This window comes from Mus caroli, unplaced genomic scaffold (genome assembly GCF_978045245.1).
Source record: "Mus caroli unplaced genomic scaffold, Mus_caroli_1 scaffold_7, whole genome shotgun sequence".
Taxonomy (NCBI): domain Eukaryota; kingdom Metazoa; phylum Chordata; class Mammalia; order Rodentia; family Muridae; genus Mus; species Mus caroli.
In genome coordinates this window covers 35,092,922-35,105,117 of record NW_028227262.1, presented here as the reverse complement: position 1 = coordinate 35,105,117, position 12,196 = coordinate 35,092,922, and the positions used below count along the sequence as shown (strand labels likewise).

The 12,196-nt window shown below is 48.1% G+C and overlaps 1 protein-coding gene across 1 annotated transcript in view; it reads left to right on the top strand.

The window, feature by feature from the left end:
* The first annotated feature begins 635 nt into the window (after positions 1-635).
* Irak2 (interleukin 1 receptor associated kinase 2) overlaps positions 636-12,196 on the top strand; it is a 57,359-nt gene continuing 45,798 nt past the window's right edge. Inside the window, exons 1-2 of the mRNA XM_021165133.3 lie at positions 636-797; positions 9,456-9,638. Coding sequence (XP_021020792.1) covers positions 704-797; positions 9,456-9,638 — 277 coding nt within the window. The 5' untranslated portion in view covers positions 636-703. The remainder of the gene's footprint in view (positions 798-9,455; positions 9,639-12,196) is intronic.

Genomic DNA, 12,196 nt, shown 5'->3' with positions numbered 1-12,196 from the left:
TGTAGCCCTGGCTGTCCTAGAACTCACTTTGTAGACCAGGCTGGCCTCGATCTCAGAAATAGGCCTGCTTCTGCCTCCAGAGTGCTGGGATTAAAGGCGTGCGCCACCACGCCTGGCGCGAGTTTACTTTTTAATTTAAAAAAGAAAAAATTGAGTCAGAGTCTCACTTTGTAGTCCCTTTGGCCTGCCTTGGAACTCAGTGTGTGTGCAACCAGACTGGCTTCGAACTTGTGACAGTCCTCCAGCCTAAGAGCTGAGGTGACAGGTGTGTCACCTACCCAGCTCACTTTTAAATTGTTCAGCACAAGGTTTAATTCGTTCCTTCTGTCCACACTGAAGGCAAAATCTCTGTGTTTTCTCCGCTTAAGTCTCACCAGCACCTGTTAAATGAGCGCATTTTAGGAGGCTGTGGAGGTCGAGTTAGCCAGCCTCAGGGAGTGCTTTGGAACTCTGGATGGGTGCCTTTCCCAGGCCCTTAGTCTACTCCTGACTCTGGTCCAGGGGTCGGGTGGCATGTGCTACCGAATGCCACTGGGAGGCGCTCGCTTGCCCGCTCTCGGCCATGGCTTGGGTGGAGCGTGCTACTGTGCTTGGCCGCTCGGAGGAGCTTGCTCGCTTACCCAGTGGGGCCACCGGCAGCGCCGCCCTTTACTAGGGAAGCCGCGGCCCTCCGCCACAGGCTCAGTCGCCGGGCAGTCTCGCCATGGCTTGCTACATCTACCAGCTGCCGTCCTGGGTGCTGGACGACCTGTGCCGCAATATCGACACGCTCAGTGAGTGGGACTGGATGCAGTTCGGTGAGTCTGACACCACTTACTCTGAGCCAGGACCCGAGATAGACAGATCCACGCCCCCCCACCCCCACCCCCACCCCCACCCCGCCCCGTGTTACCTGAGGCCGGGGATTCCTGTGTAGAGCGCTGCTGCTTTGCTTTACTTTGCAGAACAACCTGGAGCTGCTTATGAAGTTGCTTATAGCCTAGGGTGGTCAGCTCACAAATGTAGCTTCTTGGCGAGTTTTGGCTGTCTGTATGCTTGTGGAGCTGTTACCGGGGCTGTCATCTACCTTGCAGCCTATGGTATCTGGCGCCACCCTCCTAGCTTCCCTGAAACTTGCCTTAATCTATAAACTGCAGGTGACAAGTGTAGATTCTTTATACAATTGTAAAAATAAAATAGTGTCAACTGGGCAGTGGTGGCGCACGACTTTAATCCCAGCACTTGGGAAGCAGAGACAGGCAGATTTCTGGGTTCGAAGCCAGCCTGGTCTACAGAGTAAGTTTCAGGACATCCAGGGCTATATAGAGAAACCCTGTCTCAAAAGACAAAAAAAAAAAAAAAAAAAAAAAAAAAGAATAAAATAGTGTCAAAGAATGTACCTTCCCTACCATAGTGTCTTCATTCTGTGGCATATTTTCCATTCTTATTATTTTGAGACAGGATCACCCAGTGTAGCCCTGGTACTTGCTTTGTAGATCAGGCTGACCTGGAACTTACAGAGATCTACCTGCCTCTCCTGCCAGAATACTGAGATTAAAGTTGTAGTCCACCATTCCTGGCTAGTCATTTATTTTTCTGCAGTGAGGGAACTTTGATCCTAGGGCCTTGTGCCTGTTAGAAAATCACACTACCACTGAACCATATTCCAGGTGACTTTCTTGGACTTTTGAGACCTGTTTTTCGTTTGTTTGTTGTTGTTGTTGTGTTTTTTAATGTAGCCCATGTTGCCTTGGAATTTGTCATTGTCCTGTCTCAGCCTCCTAAGTGTGGGATTATAGATTTGAATCTCTAGTATTTGTGGTGTGTGTGTGGGTGGGGGTGGAGGTGGGGAGGAATAAGGGGCTCATGTAGCTCAGGCTAGCCTTGGATGCCCTGGAACTTCTGACCCTCTCACTTCCATTTTGGAATACTGGGATTACAGGCTCAGTTTATGTAATGCTGGAGATGGAACCCAGGAAAGAACTATATACTAAGGGTGGAATAGCCCCACTCCTTTATTCCTGTAGGTCAAACAGACATAGTAACAGTGGCTTAAGTCACTGTAACTGTTGTCACTTAATTTCCTTTTGTTTTTTTCAAGATAGGGTTTCTCTATGTAGCCCTAGCTGTCCTACTCCCTCTGTAGACCAGGCTGGCCTCAAACTCAGAGATCCACCTGCCTTGGCTTCCCAAGAGCTGGGATTAAAAGTGTGCACCACTGCCTGGCAATGATTTGTGTGTGTGTTTATGAATTTTATTTGATTATATTTTTGTTGTGCTTGGAATTGAGTCCAAGGCCTTGTGCCTGTCAGGCAAGCATTTTGCCAGTGAGCTATATAATTTCTTAAATAAAATTATATGTGTGTGTGTGTTCCATTATTGTTGTTGTTGTTTTTAAATACAGGATCTCATGTAGTCCAGGCTGGCCTAGAACTCATTACCTAGCTAAGAATGACCTTGAATTTCTAGTCTTCCTACTGACCTCTCTTGAGTGCTGGGATTATGTGTCACCATGCCTGACTTCAGTAATATATTTTTTAATTAAGATGTTTACGATACTGGAGGCTGGCAAGATTGCTCAATGGGTGAAGGCACTGAATATCAAGCCTGTGGAGCTGTGTTTTATCCCGGGAACCCTTGTAAAGCTAGAAGGGGAGAGGCCACTCCACACAGTTGCCCCATGACCATTTATAGCACTTACTACAATGAATATCTATTACACAGCTATACTTGATACATAAAGAGAACATGTCTTGTGTTGTTCTGCCAGTTTGGATATATATTATGCATGCGAGGAATCGGATGTCCCTCAGTGGCAAAGCACTCAATTAGTGTGTGTTCCTGAGTTCCACCCCCAGCCCTGTGAATGAAGAGAAAACGAGAAAGGGAAAATAAGTATTTTAAGGACATGGTCCTCAGTCTGGGATTTTTTTTTTCTGTCAATGGCAGTTGCCAGTGTCCAGAGATATCTCTAGTTATCACACCTTGATAGATGCAGAGGCTGAACACCCAACAGGACAGCCCCTCAGCACAGAGCACAGCAGCCCCCAAGGCTCAGTGGGGGGGGGTGTCAGGGACCCTCTTTACCCAGGAAGAAAAGGACTTGATGTGCAAAGACAAATACTGTAGACATCAGGAGCAGAAAGATGAGGCCCAGTTCTCCATGGGGATGAATGTTCTTGGCTTCCATGAGCCAGTTGTAATGGCCGTTGCTGTTCATGTTTGCTTGCTAGCTTCTGACCATGCAGCCCCACCGTGCTCAGGACTGCGCCTCCTGGTCTCTTTCCCAACTGCCTTAAGTATAGACACTTATGTCGTATTTCAGCCATCTTGTGATTTCTGTACACCAGTTATACACGACAGACAGCCTGCCTCTTCTCTCTTAAAATATATCCTAGGTTTTCCGCCTTGATAATCTTTTGTTTTTAATCCCATCTTCCTATTGTATAGCTCAAACTGGTGATCCTCCTGCCTCAGCTTCTCCAAAGCTAGGATTATACATAGCTGGCATTGAACTCTTATCTCTTGAAAGTATTTTCACTCTTTATCACTACCAGGGAGCTGGGACAGGAACATCTGAGATGAAGGGAGGTGACTCTCCTTTGTGCCCTCAGCCTTCCTATCCCCTCTTTGCAGGCTCTGTCCTAGTCTCAGGGTGCCCGTGAAGATGTCTGTTACCACTGGATTGTCCAGGGAACTCTGGCTGAAGTGTGGCTCAGTGGTAGAGTGTGTGCTTACTGTGCCTATGGGCCTGGGCTCAGCTACTGGAATGACATAACAAAGAGGAGGAGGGAAGGGAGGAGGGAGGAGGGAAGGGAGGGAGGCAGGGGTTGGTGGGTAAGAAAGCCTATTACACAGATGTGTAATTCCCGAATGTAGGAAGTAGAGGTAGGAAGATCAGGATGGAATTCCACTCCAGCCTGGGTTACTTTTGAGGGTCTGTCTCAAAAAGCCAAAAACCAAGCAAGCAGGAAGCAATCAAATGATAAACAAACAAATCCATTATCAACCACCACATAACCCACACATTTAAGGAGCATCTCTGTGAGTGCTCACACACACTCACGTGCACACCATACATCCCGCTGCCCCTGCCCCCTCCACTCTAGGTGTTTTCTGTTGCAGCATTTTATGTGAGTGGGACCATCCTGGGTGCATTGTCCTTTGTGAATGGCTTCATCATTTAGCAAGTCTTAAAGGGTCACCCAAGTTGTAGTCAATGTGAGTTCTGTATTCCCTTCCTTCCTTCCGTCCCCTCCCTCATGTCTCTCTTCCACCCCTCCCGTTTCTCTCATTTACTCTCCTATTCTCCCTCCTTTTCCAGAGATGAAAACAGAACCCAGGGTCTCTCACATGAAGGGCGTGCACACCATTAGTGAGCTGTGCTCCTTGTCCTAGTGTCACTGCCTCTCTGTCTCTTACTGTGTCTCTGTCTGTCTCTGTCTCTCTGTCTCTAATTTTTGGGTTTTCGAGACAGGGTTTCTCTGTGTAGCTCTGGCTGTCCTGGAACTCCCTCTATAAACCAGGCTGGTCTCGAACTCAAAGGTCCACCTGCCTCTGCCTCCTGTGGGCTGGGATTAAAGGCATGCACCACCACTGTGTGCCTTTCCAGTTTCTTTTTATACTCAAGTAATAATACTCCAGTGTATGGATGTCCAATCTTTTGCTTCTCCATGTCTCCACTGATGGACATTTGGGCTCTTCTTGTTCTTGGGCAGTCATGAAAACTCTACAGGACATTTGTGTTCAAGTGTCAGTGTGGACACATGCCTTCACTTCCCTTGGGAGTGCACCTAGGCGTGGCGAGGAGTACAGCGTGCACTGCACTCTTATAGGACACGGTGCCACATGTTTTCCAGAGGGGCTGTCCTGGTTTTCATGCCCGAAAGACGGCTACTGTTTATCTTGTTAAAGCTTGGCAGTAAGACAGGCTTTTTGGCTCCTGCTTATTGGCCATTTATATAATCTTTTCTGAGAACTGCACTGAGTTTGCAAGCCCTGGACATGGCAGAATTACCCAGAGTCCACTGAGGCTTCATGATGATTGAGGAAATCAAGGAAATTCCTTAGTAGGCCTGCCTGCTCTGTCTCTCTGTCTTTGTCTGTTTCTCTCTCTCTGTCTCTGTCTCTGTCTCTGTCTCTGTCTTGCTCTCTCTCTCTGTCACACACACACACACACACACACACACACACACACACACACACACACACCTACCTCATCCTCCCTGGCCTCCTTTGGGCTCCTGCTCTTTGCCTGTGAGTCACCCTTAGGTGGCTGCAGTTTTCTCAGTCCAGAGGCTGCCCTGAGCCCAAGGCTAGCCCCTCCCTATGCAGTTGCCAGCTGGTCTCAGGACTCTGGTTTTCGGTGCCCCAAAGGAGGGAGAAGGCCGATGATAGTCCCTGCTCTCCAAAGTCTTGGCTGCTGAGCTAGTCCGGAGAAGGTGATCTTGTGCTGGAATCCTGGCAGAGATCGTGTGGGAGTGTGGAAAGGTCTAAAGCGTCTAAAGCGATTTTAAAAGCCCACAGCCACAGCTATGAATCTTCCTTTGGATCAGCAGGTAGACTTCTGTCTTTGTTTCTCTGCGCTCATTTGCTCCTGGGGCAAAGACTTGTAGTATCTGTCCGAGCCTGTGTAAAATGGGGTTCTTAAGTTTCATCTACCAGGCTGGAGAGATGGCTCAGCGGTTAAGAGCAGTGACTGCTCTTCCAGAGGTCCTGAGTTCAAATCCTAGCAACCACATGGTGGCTCACAACCATCCATAATGAGATCTGATGCCCTCTTCTGGTGTGTACTTACATATAATAAATACATAAATATTAAAAAAAAAAGTTTCATCTACCTGGGAGTGTGCACAGGGACCCCTGCAGGAGCCCCTTAGCTGGACCACTCTCTTTCTTGCTCACCAGTGCACTCCAGTCTTTATACACTGCCTAGCTGTGTGACTTTAGGCAGGTGACTGTGTGTCTCTGAGCCATTCATCTGTAAGAGGCTGAAGGAACACAGTGTTTTCCCTTGCCATACTGGAAAGAGTTTGGCCAGTGAGGAGAGGGGCAGATGACCCTTAGGAGGGTCATTCTGGGAAGGTGGGCTGTTCCTGTTCTGTAAGGATGGGTAGGCTTCCCCCACGATTCGGGAATCAGCATGAAGCAATGGTTTCTCTGTGGACATAACACATTGCCAAATGCTAGCTCAAGTCTCCCAGTGTATAGAGTTCACCTAGCCCACGTAGCCACCCATGAGGTCCAAAAGGAAACAGAGGCTCTGGGAGAGCTGACAGGCCTTTGCACAGCAAGGAAGTGCCTGGGAGGATTTGAACCCGGGCTGCTCACATGCTGTGTCTGTCAGCTCTCAGGCACTGTGACAGACACCGTCAGGAATCTTAGCAAGAGGAAAGGACAACTGGAGAGATTTTAGCGTGTAGTCTCTTGATTCCGCTTTGTGTCCGTGGCAGTGTCTCATGGCAAAGCCTCTTTACGGAAGGCGCTGGACCCACTGAGGGCACATCTCTGAGGACTTGGAAGACTCTCCCTGGGTCTCATCTCTTAAAGCTCCCACCCCTCCAGGAACCAAGCTGGGACCAGGCCGTTAGCCTAGGGCCTTTTGTGGGACACCAGTTCCGAAGAGTAGTGTTCACACCCGTGGAAAGTCTGGAAGATTGACTGCCTAGATGCAGTCAGTGGTTTCCTTGAGTCTGCTAGGTAGGACTTTGATTTTTCTCTTTTTCATCATGACCAGATTAATATGAGCTATGCCCTCGTCGGAGCCCTTGGCAGTGACTGAGTCGTCTCTCCCTCCACCTCTGCTTGTCCTACTCCTGGGTGCAGTGCTAACGGATCAGTACCCTAAAAGACAATCGGCTTCGGCTAACTAAGCTATTTCTTTTCAAAGTTCACTTCCTGTTTCTCCTGGGAGGAAACTGAAATTCACAGAAGCTCAAAGCTCTGGCTAGTACTCTGACGGAGCCCCACTAACACCAGTGTCCTCGCTGGGCTAGCTTTGGTATGACGTCACACGTTCCTCTTTGCCCCTTGTGAACAGTTGGAAGGGGACCCTGGGCCTGCTTAAGTCACTTCCTGCTGGCTAGGAATCTGATGTGGAGTTTCCAGTGACTAAAACCGTAACTCTGGAACTTTCCGTCCCTACAGGATGCTTCTCTGGCAGCGTTCTCTGTGGGAGAATGTCATGGTCCTTCCTCATTTATCCAGAGGGGACTGACAGTGCATGGGCCATTGTGTTTATCCGGGCTCTGAGTGTCTTCCATAGTTCTACAGAGTCCTTAGCTTTATCTCTGGCCTCCCTGCTCTCGGCTTCGTCCACTCGAAGCTCATATTCCAAACAGAAAAGTTCTGTGGAGTTCTGGATTTGGCTGTTTTGCCTAGAGCTCATCCTGGTCTTGTGTTTAATGCTTAGTGGCATTTTCCTTTGGTGGTACTGGGACTCGAACCCAGAGCCTCATGCGTGGGAGGCAAGCACTACACCAACCGAGTTCACTCCTAGTCCCTCAGCCACTTGACTTTGTGTTCCACATATTCCTGTTCTGTGATTTTTGAATTATTGGCACCAAGGCTTGATTTTTTTTTTAACTCCTCATTTTTGTTCGGTTTTGTTTGGCTGTACTGGGGACGGGGCTGAGGGTCTCCTGCACAAGCCAACTGGTGTTCGGTCCTCATGCTACCCTGAAGTCTAATCATTCTCTCTCTTTAATGCTATCCTATGTTAATAAACTCAGTGGCAAAGCTGGGTGTGGTGGCTCATACCTTTAATACCTTTAATTCTAGAACTTGGGAGGCAGAGAAAGGCAATTACCTGAGAGGTCAAGGCCAGCCTGGTCTACATAGTGAGACCCTATCTCAAACAAACAAACAAACAAATAAAATCCATGGAATACTATGTAACAATTAAAAATGCCTTTTAAGGGTTGGGAGTGTTGCTCAGTGGTTGGTTTAGTGTGCATGAGGCCCTGGTTTTGAGCTCTAGTTCTGCAAAACAAAAATCCATTCACTCAAACTGACAAATTCCTTATGGGTTCATAAGGGCCTAACTGGAGTTATGTAGGATGAGTCTCTGGGTTCAGTATCCAGCACCATGCCAATAAAAACAATAATAAAGTTAATGTTTATATATATATATTGGTTTTTCGAGACAGGGTTTCTCTGTGTACCCCTGGCTGTCCTGGAACTCACTCTGTAGACCAGGCTGGCCTCGAACTCACCAAAGGCCTCTTGCCTCTGCCTCCAGAGTGCTAGTATTAAAGGCATTCACCATCAAGCCTGGCGAATAGTAATGCAACTAAAAAGTAGCCATTTATGAGGAGCCTGGATCAACTGGGAGAAGGCTTGAACTACAACACTAATAAATAGGAGAGGTCTTACCTATTGTCTGTCAAATTCTGTCTTAAAGCCAGCACCTGTGTGAAGGAGAGAGGAGGAGAGGAAGCAGCCTAGTGGAGTTGACCCGGGAGGGTGGGATAGAGTGTCTTTTCCATGAGAACAACCATCATTCATATATATATATATATGTATATATATATATATATACATATATATATACACATATATATGTGTATGTATATGTATATGTATATATATGCATATATACACACACATATATATACACACATACACATACACACACATATATACACACACATATATACATACATACATACACACACATATATATACACACACATATATACATACATACACACACATATACATATACATATATGCCAAGGTAAGCCACATGTGTTGGCTCACATCAGTAATGTTAGTATGTGGGAGACAGGGGCAGGAGGATTGTTGCATTGGAGGCTGGTCTGGAGTACACAGCAAGACCTTGTATCAAGAAAATCAAATTAAAAATAAAAGAAGGAAAGCATAATTTAGTATTAGTGCCAACACAGTCCCTTGTGGTTCTCCCTGGTGCTTCAGAGTTAGTAAGGTGCCAGTGAGCTGTCTCGGTTCCTGTGACAGCTCTACCATTTTTCATTCATCAGCCATAGACACACTCATTTTTCCCACCAGGGTTGAGACTTAGTGAGCCAAGGGCTCAGGGAACAACATCTGGGGACACTTGTTGGGGTCCTGCAAGAACAGGGCATCCCTAAGGCTGAGGGCTTCCCTACCTTGCTGCCCTCCTCTCCTCTGCATCCTCCCCTTAGCCCTAAGGCAGGCAGTTTTCCCATTTGGAGATGTGGCAGTGATGGAGACAGATGACACTGGGTGCCTGCAGGGGCTCCCATTCTAGATGGAGTGGGCTCAGTTCTGCTCCTCATTGAGGCTGGTGTTGGGGAAGAGAGACCATCCCAAGCAAAGAAACTACTGATGTTCAAGGCTCCCAAGCTCCTAAGATCTTTATTCTGCTGGGATGCAGTAGCCACGTTGATATCTGGGGGGGAGCAGTGAGGTAGATGGGAACCCTTCCTTGGGGCCAGTGCCTCCAGTTCTAAGTGGAATCCTCTCTTGCCTTCCAGCTTCCTACGTGATCACAGACCTGACACAGCTGAGGAAGATCAAGTCCATGGAGAGGGTCCAGGGGGTGAGCATCACCCGGGAGCTGCTGTGGTGGTGGTCCATGCGGCAGGCCACGGTCCAGCAGCTGGTGGACCTCCTGTGTCACCTGGAACTCTACCGAGCTGCCCAGATTGTCTTGAGCTGTGAGTAACCACTCTGTCCCTAGGGGAGTCTCAGCAAGGGCTGTGTGTCTGTCTGAAGACATTATCGATCTTGTATCAGTACGGTGGGTGGAACTGACTGGGGCCAGGTGAGCTCTCTGCCAGTGAGCTTTACCCCAATGCTAGGACCCTTCTTTTTCCCAGGTTAAAATTCACACACCAAGTTATTTATCTACCAGATATTTTCTGCAGGCCTACTATGTGTTATACTTGGCACTGAGTTTATCAGGAGAGACACTGACTAGACAGAGATCTAAAACTTTTAATTTGTAATTAAAAAAAAAATATTGGAGGCAGGGAGTAAGGGCACTTGTTGTCAAGTGTTGTGACCTAAGTTTGGACTCTGGGACCCACATGGTGGAAGGAGCGATGCCCAAAAGTTGACCTCTGTCTTCTGCACGTATGCTACGGTAGTTGTGCCTCTCCACACAAACACACAAATTAATTTTAAGAACTTAAAAAAATATTGGAGAGCCAGTTAGGAGACGGTAAGCAGCAGGAACGAAGGGAGAATAACCAGACTGAGAGATAAGAGAGATGGAGTAGGGAAGCCTCCAAGCGCTGTGGTCCAGGACAGCCAGTCCGAAGAGAGCATCCTGGAAGGGTGGGAGGAAAACCGTGTTGGGGCTGGGGACATCGATCAAGGGAGAGCACCACCTAGAACATGTAAGACCCTGGCTTTCAACTCCAGTTCTGCAGGAAAAACAGTATCTGAAACTCGGGAAGCCCATGCATGCTTTGAAGTTGGCCTCTGTGGGGATGGGGATGGCTGCCCGCCGTGCCAGCAGACCCAGGGCACAGGACTTGCCTGGGTGACCCTGAAACCTTTCTTTAGAGCAAGGATAGGGATTAGAGAGCTCCAGCCTCAGCACTGCAGCCCACATGGGCTAACAGGGTCACCCTGGGATGGCGTCCACTCTTCAGCCACTAGGTAACTCACTAGGATTTAACGTTGTGTGGAAACCTGTGGTTAACACACCACGGCTTTCCTTTTGGGGTTTAAGCAGGAGGTGCCTGTTCCAGTAGGAGAGTCTCCAGCCAGGCTTGCTTCTGCATTCCCAGAAACTGTCCCATAAACCAAACCCCTACCTGGTGGCCATGACTTTCCCCTAGCTTCTGTCTCTGTTCCGATAGTATTTCCCTACCCAGTCTTCTTCCAGCTTCTTCCCTCAGACTGGACACGGTAGCCTGCTTGGCTCACAGCTCTTTAGAACTGGCTAGCATGGATGCTGGCCTGTCCTGAGATGTGCCAGATCACTGCTTCTCATCCCTATTCCCTGAGGGCCAGTCAGAGAGGCCTGGGGCAAGATATGGCTGAGAGAGTCCAGGCCTGGCCCCATGGTACAGCCCTGGGAGAATTTCCTTTCAAGGGCTCAGACCCTACCATTGTCTTGCGAAGGAGCCAGCCTGGATGCCAAACAGAGCCCTCTCTGGGATTCTTGGAGCCTGGGTCTCCATGATCACTGGAACCAGGAGGCATTTCATTTGATCACTGTGACCAGCCCCCAAGGTTTGTGACCTCAATTTTGGTTACTCTGTCTTCTTAGAAACCTGAAATGTGGCAGATGCTGAGAAATGATAAGGCTTAACTGGTGTGATGGCAAATGTTTGCAATCCAGCACTTGGGAGGCAGAGGTAGGCAGAACAGGAATTCAGAGCCAGCTTTGGGCACATAACCAGTTCAGAACTAGCTTGGGCTACATGAGACCCTGCCTCAAAAAAATGTTTTTGTATTTTAAAAGAACTAATTATAAACACTTAGAGCTGCCAGCTCATATGTGGTCACAGTGTGGTTACAGCTAGTCCACTTTGCAGAGGCAGATGGCTGGGCCAGGCAAGGCAATGGTGTCCCATCAGGATGTGTGATAACAGAGGAAGAACCCGAGAGGCTCCTGACCGTACTCTCTGACCACTGACAGCAGAGATCATTGACTAATCTAGGAAACATCTTTCTCGTGGAGGTCAACAAAGACCGAAGCACCAGATTTAAAGAAACATTCATGCCAGGCTCAATGGTGCAACCCTGTTAATCCAAGTGCTGGGGAGGCAGAGGCAGGTGAACTCTGTAAACTCTGGGTCAGCCGGGTCCACAGACAGAGACCCTGTCTCAAAAACAAACAACTAAAGAATAGGTATGGGCTGGTGAGATGGCTCAGTGGGTAAGAGCACCCGACTGCTCTTCCGAAGGTCCAGAGTTCAAATCCCAGCAACCACATGGTGGCTCACAACCATCCGTAACGAGATCTGGCGCCCTCTTCTGGAGTGTCTGAAGATAGCTACAGTGTACTTACATATAATAAAAAAATCTTTAAAAAAAAAAAAAAAAAAAAAAAAAAGAATAGGTATGTGGCATGCCGGCGTGGTGGCGCACGCCTTTAATCCCAGCACTCGGGAGGCAGAGGCAGGCGGATTTCTGAGTTCGAGGCCAGCCTGGTCTACAAAGTGAGTTCCAGGACAGCCAGAGCTATACAGAGAAACCCTGTCTCGAAAAACCAAAAAAAAAAAAAAAAAAAAAAAAAAAAAGTATAGGTATGTGGCTT